Below are 21,324 nucleotides of genomic sequence, written 5' to 3'. Positions count from 1 at the left end.
ATTTGATCTTTTTTTAACCGAGCAACTTCTACATGAGACGTTTTAAAAGTCACTTACATTTTATGAGCTCCACGTACCAAATGTCATTCGGAAATGCACAAATTTAAAGTAAGCAGTGATTCATGCGAGCGCAGAGTACAGAAAATGATTCAGCAACTTGACCTGTCACAAATAAAATAGGCTCCGTTGAATTCGGCTTCAGATAACACTGACATAAACAAAGAAGAAGAAGAAGTAACACTCAAAACAGTAACATAACAGTACAAAGTGACATGACTCAAGTAAAGTACAGCGATTTTAAATGTGTACTGAAGTACAGTGCTGGAGTAAATGTACAATGTTGTGTTCAGGGACGTTAATGGAGCAATAATCCTAAAATGATGCAATGTTGCTGCAGCAGAAAGAGGACACCTGCGGCGGGGGGGGCGGTGTCTGCAGGAGGAGCTGCACGGCTCCGTTATAAAAAGTCAGCGAGGCGTGTGGAGAAAAACATCCGAGACAGAAGCAGACGAGAGGGAGTGTTTTCTTTTTTTAAACTTTATTATTATTATTATTATTTTTTGGAGCAAATCTCGGAGAAACCAACATGAGCCACGTCGACGTGAAGAATCTGAAGCCCAGCCGCTTTGAAGACGAGTATTTCGATCAGTATGAATATTATAACCTGACCGATAAATACGCAGGTGAGCTGCCTGAATCACGAGTGAAACTTCTTCTCACTGTCTTTTTGTCGTAGTTTGTTTGTTTGTTTTATCTCTAAAAGGGTTTTTTTTTCCTCTTAACAGAAGGCTCGGCCCGTAAAGGCAGGACAAAGAAGGAGGCCAGTGACAACACCAACAGGCACAGCCCCTCCGGACATGAGCGCAAAATTGTGGAGAAACTCCAAAACTCCGAGAAGAAAGCCAAGGAGTGATTACTGAGGTGAGGCGGGTTAAATGTACCGAATTTAAGAGTTTGGGGTTAGTAAAGTTCTTGAATAATTTAATGTGCTCTGTGATTAAACCGAATCACTCTATTCCTTTAATTAGTAAATCTCTGAGTGACATCTGGCACAGACAGTTGACCCGCCAAGTTCAACTCTTCCTTGGGGAATCTCTCGCTTTAACTGTTGCTCCGCCGCGGTACTCGAGCGGGGAGGTGTGGCTCAAACCCAAATTTTGTATTCAAATAAGAGTTAGTTCTTTGTTTATGTCAGTGTTATCCTAAGCCGAATTCAAGGGAGCCTATTTTATTTGTGACAGGTCAAGTTGCTGAATCATTTTCTGTACTCTGCGCTCGCATGAATCACTGCTTACTTTAAATTTGTGCATTTCCGAATGACATTTGGTACGTGGAGCTCATAAAATGTAAGTTACTTCTAAAACGTCTCATGTAGAAGTTGCTTAGAGGCAAGATAAAAGTGTAAACACAAAGTAAAGGGTCTGTAAAGGATTTTAAGTATTTGGATTTCTTTTAAAATTATTCATTTATTTAGTTATTCAAATATCCCATGATGGCCCAAATGCTGAAGCTTTCTTCACACTACGCTGAATTATTTTGTGGTATCTCATTCATTTCCTTGGCCTACACAAAGTCAAATTTTAAATATTATAGGTTATAATGAGACTAAAAAATTGGTGTCAGCCTGTAAAATACAGCAGCTCTGACTCCTCTCAGCTGTGTGACCATGAACGGTGAAGTTTTAACCTTGTTTTTCTGATCCAGGGCGACTCGGACGGCTTATCCCGGAAAAACCGACCACGGCCTCCTTGGCGACAGAACGAGACGTACGGACGGCAGGAGCCTTCCCGAGGTTCGACGTGGGCGTGAAGAGGAGCGCACAGATCCAGATGTTCAGCAGACTGTGGCTCCTCCGCCTGCAGGTGTTGCAAAACACTCCCCTGTGTTGGGGTGCACCCGGGTCCCGGTTCAGACCACAATGGTGCACATGTGAGATGGTGGTGGAAGTTGGGTGATTTCGATGTGTTGACAAGTTTTCAATGCTATTAAAACTCTTCTTGAATGACTTGACTCTGTAGTTCTTTTCCCCGTCTCATACGCTTGTTGCTCCAGAGGCGTGTGACCTCTGACATGTATAGCAGTCAGTCGCTTTGGATAAAAGCGTCAGCTAAATGTAAATGTTTTAAATCTAAATGTTTGGACCATGAAGGCTGCTTGTGTTGAGTTAATGCTGAAGTACTAGTAGTGAAATACACCTGATATTAAGAATCTTCTTGTGCTTCCCAAAACTTTCAGCTCATAAAAACGAAGCTTTGTCTGACTTCACACCTTCATCGCAGGCTGAGTTTGTCTGTGTGGTGGCCCGTTTCAGAGATTTCCCTTTGTTTCATGTGAATCTTTTGCGGATTCACATTTTGCGTCTGAAGATGTTCGATGATCCAGAGTCACGAACAAAATGCAAAAACAAATAAAATTGTGTGTGAGGCTGTACTTAAACACAGCAGTGTTTTGACCCAAATGCTCACACTGACAATGCTAACAGGCTAATGTTGTGCAGGTTTCGTGTTCACCATCTTAGTTTAGCATGTTAGCACGCTAACGTGAGCTAATTAGCAGTGAACAGAGTGAACAGCTGAGGCTGATGTGAACGTCGTTAGTGCAGGTATTTGGTCATAAAGCAAAGTGCTGGACAGATTAACATGAAGGTAAGACGGTAGGTTTATTTGTCATATTACAACGATGTAAACCCTGAGGGGAACATCAGAGACTGAACCACGTTTCATAATCATCCATCCAGCAGCTGCTGAGATGTTTCAGTCTGGACCAAAGTGGTGGTGGACATGCTGCTAGCTCGTGGCTAATAACCTATTTTTTGCAGAAATGCGTTTTTCTACTTCCTGTCATTTAATCATCTGGCGACACCTCAGATTTACCCTGCGACTCCTTGCGGGGTCCCGACCCCCAGGTTGGGAATCACTGCTTCAGAGTGTTTAACACTTTAAGAAACATTTTCAATGAAATGTTCACTAGACCAAATTATAGCAAAGTTTATTTAAGACCTCATGTTAAAATAAAAACTGCTGCTGTTGTGGAGTAATAACCCCGGTGTACTGAAGCTCAGCATTACCTGATTAAATAACACCTGTGGCTGCAGCTCTGACTTCACCCAGTTCAGTCTGATGGTGTAAACATTGTGTTCAACAGTGAATCTCTGCAGCTTTCCTCCCTCTGCTGGTTCCTCCACCGCCTGTCCAGCTCGCAGCTGCAGGAGTCTGGATCCACCAGCAGGGGACAGCGGCTGCCAAACCTCCAGAGGCTGAATGTGGGAGTGTGGACTCTCTGCAGTGCGGGGAACAGCACTCACAGATCAGCGCTCAGTGAGCGTGCACGTCCAGAGTGCGCCACAGGAACAGTTTGCTCCGTCATGTTTTCACCACAGAGATTTTCCATCCACTAAGTTTACATGTTGGTGCCAGAACTGCAGCTGCAAAACTGAGCTTATGCAACAGAGTGGAGTTATATAACAAAGACAAACCCAGACTGATCTTCAACATGCAGCTGAAAGGTTTAATGTCATGTTTAACATTCATTCATTTAATTTCTCCACCTTCCGTCTACGATGAGAGTTTTGGTGGCTCCTGTAACCACCGATGACAATGACCAACATTTAGTCTGTAATTACGGCCCAGCGTCCTCCGTCTTCAGCGTTATGATCATCATCTGGACGCTGTAGCTGCCCGGCGGAGCTGATTCAGCCAGCTCAGGTTTATCCGTATCGAAGCTTTCCAGCTCAACATCAACACAACTCAGCTTCCACCGGTGGAGCAACGCTTCAATCGACCAGTCGGCACTGAAACACAAGGAAGAAGAGGAGGCTTACAACAACTGAAGCAGCGATGCAGACTGGACAGTACGTCTGCGGTGCAGGTGGGAAATAAAGCAGGTATACTGAACCTTCTCTCTTGGTATGTGGTCCAGAATTGGGCTCTGGGGTTCTTTCTTAGAAGATAAGCAACAGTCACGAGGACATCTTCAAAATCTGAAACAGGTGGCAAATGTTTATTCACTCAGTTTTACATACACTACATGGCCAAAGTGCATCCTGCGACCAACCTTGTGGCTCGTAGAAAACATCCGACCCCAAGATGACGTCCAGCTCAGGAAGCAGAACGAGATCCGGCGAGATCTCCCCCCAGGTGAGTCCCAGCACCTCCACGTCACGGAGGCCGTTGGCTTCACAGCTGCGCCTGCAGTTCTCCAGGCACTGTGGAGTCGTAGCGTTGTCTGACAGGATCACCTTTGCACCGCACTTCCCCGCCACCACACCTGGCAGACTCACACCTGCACCAATCTGTGGAGAGAGACCTCGCAATGTCCACAGTTCCGTTGTTGTTAAATATTTTTCTAATTGTAACAATTAAAACCTGCTTCCTATCACCTCCAGTACTGTCTTGTCTCTCAGCTCTTCTCTTCGTGCCCACAGAAACCGTGCCAGCACCACCGCACAAGGCCACACATACATGCCATAGTGTGGGTCGAGTACCTGAAAATGACTGCAAGTTAACCACGAAATAGTGTCTGAAAACAAAACATCACTAACATATTTAACATTTTAAGGATGTCTTGCAATTCAAATCAAATTATAATAGCTTTATTGGCGTGCATGTATAACAACAATATTGCCAAAGCATCATACAAACTACACAAGAACAATCAAATGTCTTGCATTTCATACCACTAAATGTAAGAGAGTGGTTCAAGACATTAGAAAGTTTACAAAGAGTGGATGTCTTCTAAAGATCTGCATCCATATCATCCATCATGCACCACGTTGTTTGGTTTAATTTTAGCTTTTGGAGTTGGATTATGTTGCTCGTGAGGTTGTTCTGACTGGGCGATGAATGGAGGCAATCCAGTTATATTTGTCGAAATTTATTTTAAACAAAAACACCTTGTATAACTGGATGTAAGCCGAATTAATGGGAGGACCCTAACATATCGTATAACACCTTGCACGTTCTTCTAACGGCTGCATACCATTTATATACACATGATTAAGTTAAATTCACATTTTCAGGCGTTAGCCCCTTGATTTTATGAAGTTCCAGCGCAACACTTAACCCAGAAAACAGCTCATTTACATAAAAAGTAAGTAAATTTCACACAGGTGCATATAAACAATTACTGCAACGTTACATGAAGTATAATAATGTTAATTACTGAATCCAGACAGACCTCTGGTATGCAGACAGACAGTGACTCCTCTGTGTCTTTCTTGCTTTCTTCAAACGTGAAAACTTTGTAAGCTATTCTAGGTGTTTCGGTTCCACTGTCGTCCATTTTGCGGGTTAATAAAATCGTCTGACATTACATAATTAAATCGCCCGCTATTATTCTAATGAGAAATTCACATTAAAAAACTTTATCGACATTTTTTATTGATATTATATCACTAGCAGAACGCGTACGTCTATTTCCGCATCGACCCAAACACAACGCCTTAACAGCCAATCAAATCTACGTAAATGCCCGGCGGGAAGGCTTCTGCTACATTACATCCAATCAACGATTTGCCTTTGAGGGCGCTGTGGCCAATCAGCTTTGTATTCCAGCAACAGAGGCGGGCGCTGTAGCTGTCAATCAATTGCACAAGCATTGTGTCCCCCTGCCAGCCAGTTAGCTTCTCTTGTTGTCTGTTAACGAAACTGTACCGTCGAGGCAGATTTTAAAAGTGATCTCACATTTGTTGGTAAAGATCTGAGGACGGGTTCTACACATTACCCGCCTATTTTGGGCTTATTATCTTAAGCAAATAAATAAAGCGAGGCTGTCTGAGCAGCGTAGCTAGCCCGGTGCAGGCTAGTGAATGCGTCTCTGTGGTAGCTCCAGGTTAGCTCGATAGCTAGCTGAGCAGCGACAACACTCTTTTAAAAGCCAGGAGGAGGAATGAACCATAAGAGTAAGAAGAGGATTAAAGAGGCGAAACGGAGCGCCAGACCCGAACTGAAAGACTCATTAGACTGGACTAAACACGGTTATCATGAGACTTTCGACCTGTCGCACCTCACCGTAAAGGTAACTGTCAATGTAGCATCCTGAGTTAGGCTAACGTTAGCTCGCTAGCCGCAGCTCGCTGCAGGAGTGCAGCTTGTCACGTAGACACCGAGCCGGTGTTTCACCACAGTGTGTCACGCCATTACTTTAATTTCAGGCCCCGAGACCTTTGTACTACTTTATTTTAATACTTTAACTTCTTTTCAGACACGCAAGTCCATATCGGTACAAGAATATTACCAAACCTGTAATGCCAAAGTATTCCATTAGTTACTAGTAACGTTAATTAAATGCACATTTTACCTTTAAAATCTATTTAACATTTATTCCTTAAAACTCTATTTAAAAATGACTTGTAGCTATTCCTGCTTTATAAGTAAGAATTGATTAGATAACGTTACAAGTACCTAATTTGTAGTTACTAGTAACTAACTGCACATTCTGGCCTTTGAAATCTAAGGTGCTCCTTAGTTCAGATACAGATAGTAACTATTCCAAAAGTTACTAGTAACATTTTCATTCTTCTTTTTTGGGGTTACTAGTCATTCATTAATGACTTGTTGTTGATAGTAGTTTGTTTCTTACTAGTAAGAAACGAATAGTTACTAATAACAATAAAATAAGCACTAGTAGCTAAATAATAGTGACTAGTAAATGATATCTGAACTGCAGAGCCCCATAGATTTCAATGGCCAAAATGTGCAGTTAGTTACTAATAACAAAAAATAGGTACCATTAACTAATACATAAGTACTAGTAGCTTTTAAGGGATAAATGTCAACGCTTGCCATACACAGATATGATGGATTGGATAGTTATGTTTAAATTTATGCACATTTCTTTTGATCCAACATCTATTTTTCACTGTAGGTAAAGCTATGTTTCTGACATTATGTTGTTTGAATATGCTGTGCAATATATACCCAGATATTTTATATAAAGATATGCTGGAAATGTATTGTCTCAAAGAAGTGAAGGACAAAATAAAAAAAACATTAAGTAGCAATGTTATTCAAATAAAAAGTAAAGTGTGTAAATGTAATTGTCCACGTTTTAGTACATCAGCTTCTTTATTCCAAAGTATAAAGTCAATCAAATTCAGTCTTAAACACATGCACATGTAGGACGGTAACATGTTGTCTTCTAATACTGGACATTTGCACTGTGGTACGTGCACACACCAGTTACACTTGTGTCAGCAGGATGTAGTAAATAATTTGTGCGCTGCAGGCAGTTTTAAATGTAGTAAATCTCCACTTATTAAATCTTGTAAGTACTGTAGGCTGAGATTGAACTTGAAGGACATGTTCACAGTGATGGGGGACAAAAACCGTCCTTGTTTGTGGAAAGTGGATTTGATTGGACAGTTTTGGTCCCTAATTACTGTGAACATGTCCTTGTACTGACTATTGTTCTAAGGCAGACAGAAAAATTCTGAACCAACAGTGCTCGCTGTGAGATTATTTCCGCTAGTAGCAGGGGTGTAGTAAACAGCCACAAAACAACCAAATGAAGAGCTGCAGAGTTATTTAAAGGATATAATAATAGGACAAGCGAGTGTGCCTCAACATGGCATTCCTCAACACAAACACACACCCTTTGTGTCCTGATACCACTCCCAGTTGGTGCCTGTTATAATATTTAATCATTTCAGAAAGACTAGAAAGGTATTTTACACTTACAGCTGTTGTTGGCCCAACACTTTAGATCACTTCAGATTAAGAAATATATAGTCACAGGTCGGGAAACAGGTTGAACATCTTATTCTAACATTACGTGTGAGTGACAGAATATTTTGTTATCCAGATAGACAGAAGAGTATTTACGCCTTCAGACCCATACTCTGTGTAACACTGTACTGATGCATCACGCTGTGTTACAGGACAGCGTTGAGCGTGTGGACGCCCTCCGAGTCACCCCTGAAGAGTTCATCCAGCGCTTCGAGCGGCCCTACAAGCCTGTCGTCCTGCTGAACTGCCAGGAGACCTGGCCCGCTCGGGAAAAATGGACTCTGGAACGCCTCAAACGCAAATATCGAAACCAGAAGTTCAAGTGCGGGGAGGACAACGACGGATACTCCGTGAAGATGAAGATGAAGTACTACATGGAGTACCTGGAGAGCACCAGGGACGACAGCCCGCTCTACATCTTCGACAGCAGCTACGGGGAACACGCTAAGCGGCGAAAGCTGCTGGAGGACTACGAGGTGCCCGTCTTCTTCAGGGACGACCTGTTCCAGTTTGCAGGAGAGAAGCGCCGACCGCCGTACAGGTTCGTTTATTTAACTTTTCGGCTTTAGACCTATGGAAGCGCAGTCTCAGTCCTGCCGGCCGCGTTGCACTCATCCACTGGCGGTGGCAAGAATATGCTCCAACGTGGCGGCAAAGGTGAAGAAGAGGCTGTTGAACATGGATGGAAACAATGCCGGATTTAAAAATGAGTAAACAAAATGTGTTCAAAAGGATACTGATTACTTTCTCAACTAATCGAGTCATCGTCTAGTGTAGAAAATCACAAAATAGTGAAAATGTTCATCTCAGTTTCCCAGAGCTGAAGGTGACGTCTTCGTGTGTTTTTTTTGTCCAACCAGCAGTCAAAACGTTAAGATATAAAGCAGCGCATCATCACATTAGAGAGAAATTAGTGGAATATTTGGATATTAATGCGTGATTGTGGTTTATTAGATATTACATTTATCAGATTAGCCAAAAATAGATAAATAATCACACATATCAAGTTATAAAATTATATAGATGTGATAGAAAATTTTAAATCACCCTCAACTAATAACTATCATTGAATGAAGCGATAATGATCATGTTTTATAATTTCGCTTCCTGTGCTGAACTCTTTTCTTAGGTTGATGTTTTAAGTTAATTTAAAAACACGTTCCCTTTGACTTGCAATTGGCTGCTATTATAGTCTGAAGGTTGTTTTTGAGACAATTATTAATTTTGTGTGTGGTCTTTAATCCATCAGTTCCAGATACTTTAAAGAGTTACAGGAATGAAACCCAGAAAGTCTCCTTTGAACTTTCATGTAATCATTTGGATCAGTAGAACCGTGAAGATAAAGATAAATGAGTCGAATAACGAATTCAAAACGATGGTAATCTGCCCACACGAGTAAACAGCAACACAGAATCAGGATGTTCTTAGCTTCATTAAGTCAGTCAGCAAATTAAGTTTTGTTTCTCTTCTCTGCTTTTTTAAACTGTCAGTAAGCTGACAACATTGTTTCTTTGTTGTTCTGCCATTTATCCCTTTGTTTCACTACATGTGATCTTCATAATAACAAGCAGAGAAATGAGAAGTTCAGTGGCTTTAAATCAGCGTTTTTGCTGTGGTGAAACATAAATATTGTTGATCAAATAATCACTGACTGTCAACAAATCAGAGTTTGCATGGTGACGTTTCAGTGACACCTGATGTTATCCTCTCCTCACAGATGGTTTGTAATGGGTCCGGCCCGATCCGGCACCGGCATCCACATCGACCCGCTGGGCACCAGCGCCTGGAACGCCCTGGTTCAAGGGCACAAGAGGTGGTGTCTGTTCCCCACCAACACGCCCCGCGAGCTGATCAAGGTGACCAGAGAGGAGGGAGGAAACCAGCAGGACGAGGCAATCACCTGGTTCAACGTGGTTTATCCCCGAACTCAGCAGCCGAACTGGCCTCCAGAGTTCACGCCACTGGAGATCCTCCAAAAACCTGGGGAGACGGTTTTTGTGCCTGGTCAGTGAAGAAACATTGTTTTCTAATGTTTTATTTCCATCCTTTTAAATAATTAGTCTGGAGAAATACTGTTTGTTTCTTCTTGTCAACAAATCTCATGAAATCACCAAGTAATAAATCAATCCAGCTTACAGGTAGGGACGTCCCAGTAGAACCTCTTGGCCTTTAATATTTAATATCTGCAGAGTCTGATTGATTTATTACCTAAACATTGATTAAATATGTGTCTGACACAGTTGCAGCTACTAAATCTGACGCCTAGTTTTCCATAAGCTATTTGGTCCAAATACCAAAGGGCCTGATTAAAAACTATCAAGGTAATCAGTTTAAATTATTGATCTGATAAGAATGAAAGTTTAACTGGAACATGTGACTCCTGAAACTGAATGACATCATCAAGACGTCTCTCAGAAACCTTGTGTACAGCACGGTTACAGAGTGGAGCTTCTTCCCTCACACAGTAAAGAGGTCTTTACCAGAGTTCACAAACAGGCAAGAGAAGGACGGAGGAGGAGAAGGACGGAGGAGGAGAAGTGCAGTGGAGAGCGGAGGAGGAGAAGGACGGAGGAGGAGAAGGACGGAGGAGGAGAAGCGCAGAAGCGCAGTGGAGAGCGGAGGAGGAGAAGGACGGAGGAGGAGAAGCGTGGAGGAGAAGCGCAGAAGAGCGCGGTGGAGGAGAAGCGCAGAAGAGCGCGGAGGAGGAGAAGCGCAGAAGAGCGCGGTGGAGGAGAAGCGCGGAGGAGGAGAAGCGCAGAAGAGCGCGGTGGAGGAGAAGCGCGGAGGAGGAGAAGCGCAGAAGAGCGCGGTGGAGGAGAAGCGCGGAGGAGGAGAAGCGCAGAAGAGCGCGGTGGAGGAGAAGCGCGGAGGAGGAGAAGCGCAGAAGAGCGCGGTGGAGGAGAAGCACGGAGGAGGAGAAGCGCAGAAGAGCGCGGTGGAGGAGAAGCGCGGAGGAGGAGAAGCGCAGAAGAGCGCGGTGGAGGAGAAGCGCGGAGGAGGAGAAGCGCAGAAGAGCGCGGAGGAGGAGAAGCGTGGAGGAGAAGCGCGGAGGAGGAGAAGCGCAGAAGAGCGCGGTGGAGGAGAAGCGCAGAAGAGCGCGGTGGAGGAGAAGCGCGGAGGAGGAGAAGCGCAGAAGAGCGCGGTGGAGGAGAAGCGCGGAGGAGGAGAAGCGCGGAGGAGGAGAAGCGCAGAAGAGCGCGGTGGAGGAGAAGCGCGGAGGAGGAGAAGCGCAGAAGAGCGCGGTGGAGGAGAAGCGCGGAGGAGGAGAAGCGCAGAAGAGCGCGGTGGAGGAGAAGCGCGGTGGAGGAGAAGCGCAGAAGAGCGCGGAGGAGGAGAAGCGCGGAGGAGGAGAAGCGCAGAAGAGCGCGGTGGAGGAGAAGCGCGGAGGAGGAGAAGCGCAGAAGAGCGCGGTGGAGGAGAAGCGCGGAGGAGGAGGAGCGCGGTGGAGGAGAAGCGCGGAGGAGGAGAAGCGCGGAGGAGAAGCGCGGAGGAGGAGAAGCGCGGAGGAGGAGAAGCGCAGAAGAGCGCGGTGGAGGAGAAGCGCGGAGGAGGAGAAGCGCAGAAGAGCGCGGTGGAGGAGAAGCGCGGAGGAGGAGAAGCGCAGAAGAGCGCGGTGGAGGAGAAGCGCGGAGGAGGAGAAGCGCAGAAGAGCGCGGTGGAGGAGAAGCACGGAGGAGGAGAAGCGCGGAGGAGAAGCGCAGAAGAGCGCGGTGGAGGAGAAGCGCGGAGGAGAAGCGCAGAAGAGCGCGGTGGAGGAGAAGCGCGGAGGAGGAGAAGCGCAGAAGAGCGCGGAGGAGGAGAAGCACGGAGGAGAAGCGCAGAAGAGCGCGGAGGAGGAGAAGCACGGAGGAGAAGCGCAGAAGAGCGCGGAGGAGGAGAAGCACGGAGGAGAAGCGCAGAAGAGCGCGGCGGAGGAGGAGAGGAGGAGAAGCGCAGAAGAGCGCGGCGGAGGAGAGGAGGAGAAGCGAGGAGGAGAAGCGCAGAAGAGCGCGGTGGAGGAGAAGCGCGGTGGAGGAGAGCTCACAGCTCAGAACATCAGAGTTTGTGGGATTTGTTGATAAACAGCAGCCAAAAACTGCAGTTCATCCACACGAGGCTCTAAAAGCAAGTCAGTCCCTGCAGACCTCCATGTTTAAATGGCCAACTTTACCGCAGAAATGTTTACAGCCTGCAAAAACAGCTGCCGTGTTATCTGTAAATCACGGCTGGTGCTCCGTTTGAGCAGAAACCAAACCGCCTCCCTGTTTTATTCTTTGAACATCCGTAGACGCCCTGCAGTGACCCGAGAGCTGTGTCGACAGTTTAAACTGTGAAACCAGTGCGACCTAAATCCACCTAATTCTAAATCTGTCTGTCTGATGGTGATGAGGGTGGATTACACCCTGCAGATTTAGACCTCACCTGTCTGACTGTGTAGATTAAACCACAGACACAACACGAACCCGTCAGGAGGACGTGACTTTGATATATGCAGATAATTTGACACGCACAATTTTCACACTCAGACGGCAGTTAGAATTTGAATCGTGCAACAACTGAGATGTTGTTGAAACACATTTAATTAACATTTGATCTTACTGTTCGTTTAATCTACTTTTATTTGTTTGTTTCGCGAATATTGTCTTTTAATCTTTAGTCTGCTTTCCAAGAAGATTTTTTGTTCGTATGTTTCAGTTTTCTAGTTCTTTTGTTCTTATTTTCTATTCTCTTAATTCTACTTAGATTTACATACAATTAACAAACATGGGGCTGTTGTAAAACTTCTGACCGGTAGTGTGTTTTTATAAATATATCAGCATGTTGTCATTTGACAAAAACAAACAGTCTTATAACAACTATGTCAAAATACAAGATTTAGGAGCAGTGCATTGTTAGACGACGAGTAAAGCAAAGCAGCGGCGAGTTTTTGTTTGTTCTGATGTTCTTTCTGGTGTTAATGGTCACTAGCTGTGTGTCCGCAGGCGGGTGGTGGCACGTGGTTCTCAACCTGGACACGACAATCGCCGTCACTCAGAACTTTGCCAGCTCGACCAACTTCCCCATCGTGTGGCACAAAACTGTCCGGGGACGACCCAAACTCTCCAGGAAGTGGTACCGGTAAGGGTTCAACGCCGCCACGTCAGAAACGCACCAGAAATTAGACTTGTCCCGGGACGTCCGCAGGTCCCAGGAGTGCAGGAAAAATCTGAGCTGATGTAAACTGAATTTAAGGCATGAAGAGGTCTGTGCTTTTATTATGTAACAAGCAGTCGAAGCACAAGAAGCTTCTCTAAACCTTCTTAACTGCTTAGTCATTAATTTTGTCCCAACGCAGGACAAGAGTGTTCTGCTAAACTGGGACGCTTCAGGCTTCAGTAAACCATTTATTCATTATTATTATTATTAAAGAAGAAATCCCCAATTGTTTTTAACATACAGACTGAGATGTAAAACGTCTGCATCACATCTCATTCAGATTCATAATCCAGTCGATTTATTCTTCGATCTATTAGTTCCAGATTTAAATCCTCAGCTTGAGAGGGGCTGTACCAGACCATACTGGAAATGTGAATGATTTTTCTTCTTTGGTGGGAGGAGCCTCTTGTATTTGGATTTTCTATTTCTTAAAAAAAAAAAATCATTTTTATTTCAGCACAAAGAAGAAACAACAGGCCGTATAAAAGGATTGAGTGTTTTTTTTCTTGTTTGTGTGTGCGTTTTGTGCCACTTTCCCAATTCATTTTTAAAACTTTCCAAAAGTCAATCAAAAATATCCAGTATAGAGAAAAATACAGAAGTATTATGAGCCAGTGATGAAGACTTAACATAGCGTGGGAGAACACGTCAAATGCCAACACCAAATCTGAAGGATCAAATCTTTTGGTCCCTTTTATGTCTTCACTCTAGTGCCTGTAGGTTTTCCCCTTAGGTCATCTTTGGCCTTAACCTCGAACAACTAATCTGTCTGATGTTTAGACTCCAGTGCTTCGTCATATTGGAATCTCTCACTATCTATGAGTTGTCCTCTAATCTGTGCAGCCAGCGATTTCTTGTAAACATTCTTGTAAGATTCCCAGAGAACACTGATACCTGCTAGACTGACGCCTGAGCTGCTGTCTCTAACTAATCAGTCTGACTGTTGTCTCCCTAACAAGGACAGTTACATGTGAGAAATACTTAGAGCTAGAAGGTCAGAAAACGCTTATGGGGTCAGCTAAATTACTCTTTCAACCTTCCCTGTTCAATCCCTTAAGAAATATTCTCAACACTACTGGAATGAAATGCAACACAAGTTTTATGTTCTAGCTCGACTGGTGTTTGGATAAATCCGATATTCTTAAATCTTTTCAGAAACGCGTAACAAAGAAAGATTGTCCCTGAGGGCCCGTGTCCACCAAAGCGTTTTTTTTTTCTGACGCCAGCGCATTTATTTTCAATTCACTGCAATGGGAGCGGCGCGTTTTTACAAGCTGGTTAAAAACGCCGGCAGCGTGATGAGGCGCTGAGCGTTTTTTTTCCCGGTCGCCGAGAGTTGAAAAAGGTTCTGCGCTCGTCACTGTGACTTTTTACTCAGCTGTCCAATCACAGTAGAGGAAGGGCGGGACAAACGCCACACCGTAGCAACGGTTACTACCCTGGAACCGGCCCGCCAGCGCTCCCTGCTGGGCGTTTTCAGCTGGCTTTGGTGGACACGGGCCCTAACATGTGTTATGCGTAGTTGTGAGACCTCACAAGGAGTTATTCTAATAACATAATGCAGTTTATAAATATTCCTTTAAAAAAGTACAACAAAATATTACAAGTAAGTGTCAAATGTATAAAAAACTGTAATATTATTACTTTTCCCAGTAACTAGAAGTGTAATGGATTATTAATCCAAGTAACGCTTGGATTTTACCAGAACGCACCATCTCTGATGTGACTGACGGCAGGTCAGCAGCAGTTTAGTGGTGAAAGTTAATATAGTTATGTAACGAGTAACCTAACTGAATACTTTTAATACGCAGTAGTAATTAATAATACAATAATAAAATCAGATTCCACATAAATTCCTCGTATGTGTACACGTACCTGGCAAATAAAGCTGATTCTGATTTAAAGTAACATTAGGACTTTTTTTAAGGTCCAACAGTCCAAGAAACTTTCCCAACAATGACTGTAGTACGTTGAACAAAAGTACAACAGAATAAAGTTTATCTAAAGTTTTGATAAATAAGAATCAAGTGTTTAAAACTACAGAAATTTATTTTAAATATTATGCAACAACAACACTCATAACATGATCAAAGAATCCGTCTCTACGTTTCTTTAATCCTTTCAACTCTGCAATACAAATGGTCCGCCAGTTCCTACTCTGGTATTTCTGCCTATTATGATGTCATTTCTTGGAGTATCTTCAAATACTTCATATCCATAAAATCTGTACCACCTCAGCTAAAAGGTTATGTAAGTCAATAAACCATAATAATTGAAGAAAGTATTGAAAATTTGTGATTAAATAAAAAAAAATACAAAAATCGGGAATGTTTTCTCATAAAATTCTACAAAATAAACACAAAACATATTGATCCAAAATATTTCTAAATGTAGAGAGATGAACAAAATATTTCGTAACCCTCCACAAGTTATTTGAACTGTGTACTTTTTTTTGTTTTTCTTTTTTTTTTTGGAGATATGGTCATTTTTCTGAATCTTAGTGTTTCTCTCAAAAACCTCTAGCGCCACCAAGCGCTCTCACGCCGTCTTCCACCGCAAGCAACTTAAAGTGATGACGTCATCGCGAGCGGACGACGTGATGGCGCGAAAGACAAAAAACATCAGCAGAAATAATGAATGCTCTAGCTGTTACAGTTTTAATCGATTTAAACAGGATCATGCCAACAGCGCTCCGTTTACAGCTAATAATCATTGATCGGCTGTTGTAAACACAGATACTGTTGCGTACCAATGTTTTATTACTGTCTGTGAATGTTGTAGCGCGTGTAGGTGTGTGTGTGTGTGATGACGCTAGTTAGGCTGAACCCTGACAGGATTTTGTCCTCGTGGTTGTTCCAGTATCTTGAAGCAGGAGAGGCCGGACCTGGCGGCGCTGGCAGACAAAGTGGACCTGCAGGAGTCGACAGGCATCGCGTCGGACAGCTCCAGTGACTCTTCATCATCGTCGTCCTCCAGCTCGTCCGACTCTGATGTATGTGCTAAAACACACACCACGCTCGGGCACACTGAGGTATCAATATCGTTCATACTAATAATACCAAGCTCCCGGGCTCCCCGCTGAGAGGTGTCGACTTCCTGTTCGAGTGTGCAGCCAAACAGATCATCTAAAACTGGACAGACATCTGACAAGATAACTAAACTTCTCTGCTCACTCTGACTGGATCTATCGAGCCCAATTATACTAAATGATCATGTCGACAGCCTGTCGGATCTCACGCATTAAGTCTCAATAATCAAGGTAGTTAATTTATCATTTGTTGTCCCCTCGTGCGGCACAAACTAAACAGATAATTAAATGTGTATTAGAAATATGGTAACACATGAATAAAACAAAATACTGGGCTCCAGGACCCGTGTACTTGACGGCCAGCGGATTTTGAAATGAAAAAAACAAAAGCGTAAAACTGCTTTTGTTTTGATATTAGAAAAAACTTTGTTATCTGATTGTCTTTGATGTGTTTATAGATAGAAATCGGAAAGTAAAATACAACTTCAAGTTGGCTTTCGGGACAGAAGTCCCTGCTCCGAAACAATTAGGGATGCACCGAAATGAAAAATCTTGTCCGAAGCCGAAACCTAATGTAATTAAAAATTTGACGAACAAGTACATTCACATTTTTGGCTTTTGTACCACTGCATAAATTAAACAGTCAAAATGTGCTTTTTCCTCAGTGTTTCCCACAGGATGTGGAGAGACTATGGTGGGGGGGTCCGGGTAAAGTAAATTACATGAGTCCATTTCCAGTCTGGCCCAGTGTGATAAATAATGTTGTACGTGGTTCTCGCACGGCGTAACATGAAGACTTCACAGCCTCTGTTCAGGCAGGACTCTAATCCTGCAGCACTTGTCTTTGTAAAGAGACAAACTGACAGGATAAAGTCTCTAACCTGCCTGTCAGATCGCTCCGGGCCGCTTCACTTACTGTAAAGGCTAGAATACGTGTGCACTCCAAATGTAGGTGCGGCTAGCTTAACCTCCTTCTCACAGACGAGTGACAGAAACTTGATTGTTCGGTCAAATGTCTTTGGTCTTTTGACTTATTAGGCCGAACACCGAAAGCGCTTTTTGTTGCTATTTTCAGATGATTAATTTCGGTGTCCGAACATTCGGTGCATCCCGAGGAAAAAATGTCTATCGTTCCAAAGTGTGAACACGACGCAGCGGCTTTACCCCCACAAGACATCACATAACCTCTGTGTTTTGTTATGAAACCGGCATATTCGACCAAAAACATATTTAAGTCCTTCTCATAAACAACTCCAGACTTCCAGGTAAGCGGCACCTACGATCGCTTCCAGGTCACGAAGAAAGATTCATACACGTGGATCTTAATTTCTGACTTCCATTTATAAGTATATACAAGAAATTGTGATCATGGAGCTGTTTTTTTTCTTCTTTAATTCAAATGAAAATCTGTCTGGTCCCTCCACACTAACTTGGCATCGGTTGCACTGGTGCGTGACATCCCTATATTTTTCATTTGGGTTCAGCGCCACAAAATTTACGTGCACCCGAATGTTTTACAGCACCGTAAATTCCCTCCCAAACACAGTAATGGTTCAGGAAATGACTGTAAACGGGAACATTTGCAGGTAAATGTTTCTTAATTTGAGCACAATCAAAAAACAACCAAAACTTCATTCTGACAGGAAACTTTCTTTAAACCTGCTCTCGACCTGTGAGGAAGAACTGACTCGCTTCTTCAGGAGAGCTCTGAGTCGTTGAGAAGTTCTGCTGAGCCGAAACAAATGAAAAGGTTAAAGTCGTGTGTTCCTGCAGCGGGTGGGACATAAAGTTCTGCTGCTAGTCTCGTCAGTCCAGTCAGAGCTGCCGACAGGTGACAGGTGTCTCTGTAACGTGATACAAGTGTGAACGTGTTGTAACAACATCTGCGCACTTTGTCCGCTCTTCGCAGGCGGAGTCGGGCTCCGAGGGCGACGCCATGTCCCATCGCAGGAAGAAGAGGCGGACCTGCGGCGTGACGGCCAACGGGGACACCAGCAGCCAGGACGACTGCGTCAGCAAAGAGAGGAGCTCGTCGCGGTGACCTCCCGCCTCCGTCCAGCCCCCGCCCACCTCCCGGCGGCGACTCCTCACCAACACTGAAACAGCTGCTTGTAGTCTAGTTTAGGTTGAAGCGAGTTGCAAGTTAAGGAGGATCTGATGGGGGTGCGTGGGCCAGCCGGAGACCTGCCACCACTGTGCTTTTCAACACCAATCGATACGTTTGTCTCTGTAGCTCCTGCAGCGGGAGGACATGAAGGGGAGGACGAAGGGCGGCTCTGGGAACTTTAAAAAGCTGCTTTCTGATGTGACCCTGCTGGGAAACGGCTCTTAAAGGTCGTTAGAAGAGGTGAAAGGTGTAGTTTAAGGTGTTTAAAATGTGTTCCCAGATCTGGACAGGATAACCAGCTCTAGCGGCCACATTTCTGTGCAGTCGCATATATAAAACTAACACTCGGGGCCTCTCGTTTCACAGCGGTGTCGCCTCTTAAAGGCGAGCTCGCACCAGAACAGCAAAATTCATGCACGTGTCCTCACAAAATACTAAAGCTTTGCAGCGCAGTAACTCCTCACAGGGCGTGTTGGTGAGCCTGTAAGCTAACGGCGTCCCTCTTAGCGTGTTAATGTTTCCCTGCACGCTGTCGTTTCCTGCCGGTTTTACACGTCCTGCTGTGAAACTAGAGGCTCCGTCTTTAGGAGTCCTGACCCTCGAAATGAAAAGTCACCCCGCAAGTCGGTTGTTTTCCCCTGAAATAGTTGGAAGTGGCGTCGTCTCTTCTGCCTGCTTTGGTGATTTAACTGTAACGTGTAAACGGGCCTTAAGGAAATTAAACAGTTAAAGGCAGCGGCATTTCAGACAGGCGTGTTACTGTTGCAGGAGGGACAAACTGCGTCCGTAGAGTTTGAGTTCTCAGGTGGAGGAGGAGGAAGTTTCAGCAGCGAGGTCGCCAACGTTTCTGCCATTTTGATGTCGTGCCTGCTTCGTGCCATGTGCTGCAGCCGAGGCGCTGTGAGCTTCTAAATGTGTTGTTTTTTTTTTAGAGTAAATGACAGTAGAGGGCACTACATTGACCAGAATGCACTGCTGCAGTTATATTAGCGTTTCTTCAGGTTCTGGTTGAATAAACAGCTTTGTGTCGGACGAGGAGGCATCAAATGGAGACTGCAGCTGGTTAATATCATCATTGATTAAAACAATAGATGTTTTAGGAACTTTAAAAGCAAACATGGCAACAAAAAAAAAGTGTCTCAAGCTTTTCAAATGTGGCTGTTTTTGTGGTTTTCTTAATCTTCTGACAGTTAACTGAATATCTTTGTGTTTTGGACTTTTGGTCGAACAAAACAAGACGTTTGAAGACGACCTCTCGCGCTTTTGGGAACTTGTGACGGTCATTTCTGTACAGCTTGCTGACGTTTTCAAGACTGGTGATTCCCAACTGCACTACCAGAAGTACCTGTACTCTTATTCCCGGGAGGTAATGTGGAGAGAGGAAAATTAAGTAACCTCCAACCCCAACCTGAGAGAGCTGTAGCACCTGAACACCACCGGCTGAGAGCCACAGAGCATGAAGTCGAGCTATGACCTGAAGAGGAGGTTAAATAAACAGCTGAAAAACTTAAGACACAAAACCTCAACACAGAGAGAAGAATATATTTTAATAATTATTAAATGTTAAAAAACGTCCAGTTTAGAATCAGTTCAGTAAAACTCATTTGAAGCACCTTTACAAACAAACAATCCAGAAAATAATTAATAATTATGATAAGTTGCAACCTTGCTGCCGATTGTTCCAGATGGCATCAGAAAACCTTTTGCTCTGCAGACCGACCAACAGTCCAAAACCCCAAAATAATCAGTCGACTGAGAATTAAAACTGAGGAAAACTCGTCACTTTGGAGAAGCTGGAACCATCAAACATTTGGCTTATTTTGCTTTAAGGAACAAACTTAAATAATGAATCGTTGTTAAAAAGCTTTGTGCAGCTTCTCTCCAGACGAGTGTTGCTTTAGATTAAAGTGCCTATAAAGAAGAAACGTTTGTCGCAGGCCCGCGAGGTGCGTCAGTGTCACCGACTGCTTCTGTGTTTTTATCCGTTGTTTTAAGTCGTGCGAAGGCGCTGCGCTGGTCTCTGAGGTCGGTCACGCGGTGCCTTTCGGTGACGGTCCGTCTCTGCTCGAAGGTTTTCCCTCCCCGCGTCACGAGCGCTGATCTGGGATGAGCTTTTAGGATGGAGACAGATCCGCGTGTGATCAGTTTCACTTTGTTTGATCAATAAAAACCTTTTCTATGAATCAAAACATGTTTGTGTGATCGGTCTTTTATTTTAATCACAAACGAGGTGCGATGCATACATTAAAATAATAATATTACACTAAAGGCCAGTTCATACTTCTGCGCGGACCGTAAGCTCTGTGATTGGTCGGCTGGGTAGCCTCGCAATGACCTCCGAGCCGACAGGAAGTGCCCGGGATTTGAAGTATCTTTTACTAGCGGGTAAACAGCGGCTGTAACACGGTGGATCGATATATTTGACCGTCACTACCCGAGCAAAATGACTGGTTTCACTTTCAGAATGTGATCCACGCTGTCGGTAACATTTGAAAACGTTACACCAGCCGCGCGTTTACAATTTTACCCCCCATTCCCGTTAGCGGAGCACTAAACCGCAAAAGGCCACACAGTGCACGCTGTGGCGCTACTGCCAACTAGCGTTTGGGGGTGTAACTGCAGAATGACGGACACACCTACGCACAAGTATAAATGCGTGGCTACGCAGGAGTATAAATGGGCCTTCACACGCTACTTCCCAAAAATACAGCTACACGTTGCGGCGTCGCAGACCGCAAGAACTGTGACTGGTCGGCTTGGTAGCATCACATTTCCTCCTACGCATTTCTAGCTTAGTTCTCCTTCTACCTCGCCAGTTCAGCCAACTAGTGTTTTGGTGGAGTAACTGCAGAGCGACGCAGACACCAACGCACACGTAGAGCTCGGCGCAGAAGTATACATTGGCCTTAAGACTAGTGTTTGACAGCAGCATGATGATGGCGTTCTGAGAATCGGATGTTGACCCCTGCATTATAAAACATGTCGCTAACATCCACATACACAGTCTGCTCTAAAGAGTCTGAACGTGGTCTGAACGCTGCACGTGTCGTCGTCTTCGGACACAGCGACTCCTCTGACAGATATAAATCCTTTTTGTCCTACAGGTCCTGAGAAGCATTTGCACATCATGTCTGAGCCTGTAGCAGCTGCTGAAACACAGCGCTGCAAACACAAGATGGTCCAGGAGTGTCATTTTGTATTTGAACAAACGAGGTGGGGATTTGTCAGCAGCATTTGTGACCTGTTTTTAAAGCTGCAACTATCAATTAATCTGCTCGTTATTCCATGTC

At 44.3% G+C, this 21,324-nt stretch overlaps 3 protein-coding genes across 4 annotated transcripts; 2 read left to right on the top strand and 1 right to left on the bottom strand.

Moving 5' to 3' along the window:
- The first annotated feature begins 478 nt into the window (after nt 1–478).
- nupr1b (nuclear protein 1b) lies at nt 479–2,006 on the top strand. Its single transcript, XM_038708737.1, has 3 exons — nt 479–683; nt 786–921; nt 1,705–2,006. The coding sequence occupies exons 1-2, from the start codon at nt 587–589 to the stop codon at nt 911–913; spliced, it is 225 nt and encodes a 74-aa protein (XP_038564665.1). The 5' UTR covers nt 479–586; the 3' UTR covers nt 914–921; nt 1,705–2,006.
- Nucleotides 2,007–3,489: 1,483 nt separating this feature from the next.
- Nucleotides 3,490–6,089, bottom strand: mettl23 (methyltransferase like 23). 2 transcript variants are annotated; one of them, XM_038708726.1, is made up of 5 exons: nt 6,009–6,089; nt 4,379–4,483; nt 4,054–4,291; nt 3,895–3,979; nt 3,490–3,790 (listed from the first exon to the last, which is right to left on the bottom strand). In XM_038708726.1, the coding sequence occupies exons 2-5, from the start codon at nt 4,460–4,462 to the stop codon at nt 3,619–3,621; spliced, it is 579 nt and encodes a 192-aa protein (XP_038564654.1). In that variant the 5' UTR covers nt 4,463–4,483; nt 6,009–6,089; the 3' UTR covers nt 3,490–3,618. The 2 variants fall into 2 exon arrangements, with proteins under 2 accessions (XP_038564654.1, XP_038564646.1); XM_038708718.1 differs by lacking the exon at nt 6,009–6,089 and adding an exon at nt 5,176–5,601 and having other exon boundaries at nt 3,491–3,790.
- jmjd6 (jumonji domain containing 6, arginine demethylase and lysine hydroxylase) lies at nt 5,629–20,225 on the top strand. Its single transcript, XM_038708632.1, has 6 exons — nt 5,629–6,015; nt 7,877–8,265; nt 9,442–9,728; nt 12,686–12,821; nt 15,759–15,891; nt 17,837–20,225. The coding sequence occupies exons 1-6, from the start codon at nt 5,887–5,889 to the stop codon at nt 17,966–17,968; spliced, it is 1,206 nt and encodes a 401-aa protein (XP_038564560.1). The 5' UTR covers nt 5,629–5,886; the 3' UTR covers nt 17,969–20,225.
- Nucleotides 20,226–21,324: the final 1,099 nt, after the last annotated feature.

The sequence above is a fragment of the Micropterus salmoides genome, unplaced genomic scaffold (genome assembly GCF_014851395.1).
Source record: "Micropterus salmoides isolate LMB-PRFRI ecotype aquatic unplaced genomic scaffold, ASM1485139v1 Ms_hic_scaffold_10, whole genome shotgun sequence".
Taxonomy (NCBI): Eukaryota; Metazoa; Chordata; class Actinopteri; order Centrarchiformes; family Centrarchidae; genus Micropterus; species Micropterus salmoides.
The sequence above is the reverse complement of the archived record's forward strand: the minus strand, read 5'-3'. Positions and strand labels throughout refer to the sequence as shown.

Bases quoted from the DNA above. Each gene is read 5' to 3' on its own strand.
- nupr1b (XM_038708737.1), top strand. From the start codon at position 587: ATGAGCCACGTCGACGTGAAGAATCTGAAGCCCAGCCGCTTTGAAGAC. The intron at 684-785 runs GTGAGCTGCCTG...TCCTCTTAACAG, and splicing joins CCTGACCGATAAATACGCAG to AAGGCTCGGCCCGTAAAGGC.
- mettl23 (XM_038708718.1), bottom strand. From the start codon at position 5,280: ATGGACGACAGTGGAACCGAAACACCTAGAATAGCTTACAAAGTTTTC. The intron at 4,292-4,378 runs GTGATAGGAAGC...CTCTCTCCACAG, and splicing joins GAGACAAGACAGTACTGGAG to ATTGGTGCAGGTGTGAGTCT. The intron at 3,791-3,894 runs GTTCAGTATACC...CTTGTGTTTCAG, and splicing joins ACCACATACCAAGAGAGAAG to TGCCGACTGGTCGATTGAAG.
- jmjd6 (XM_038708632.1), top strand. From the start codon at position 5,887: ATGAACCATAAGAGTAAGAAGAGGATTAAAGAGGCGAAACGGAGCGCC. The intron at 6,016-7,876 runs GTAACTGTCAAT...GCTGTGTTACAG, and splicing joins TGTCGCACCTCACCGTAAAG to GACAGCGTTGAGCGTGTGGA. The intron at 9,729-12,685 runs GTCAGTGAAGAA...GTGTGTCCGCAG, and splicing joins GGAGACGGTTTTTGTGCCTG to GCGGGTGGTGGCACGTGGTT.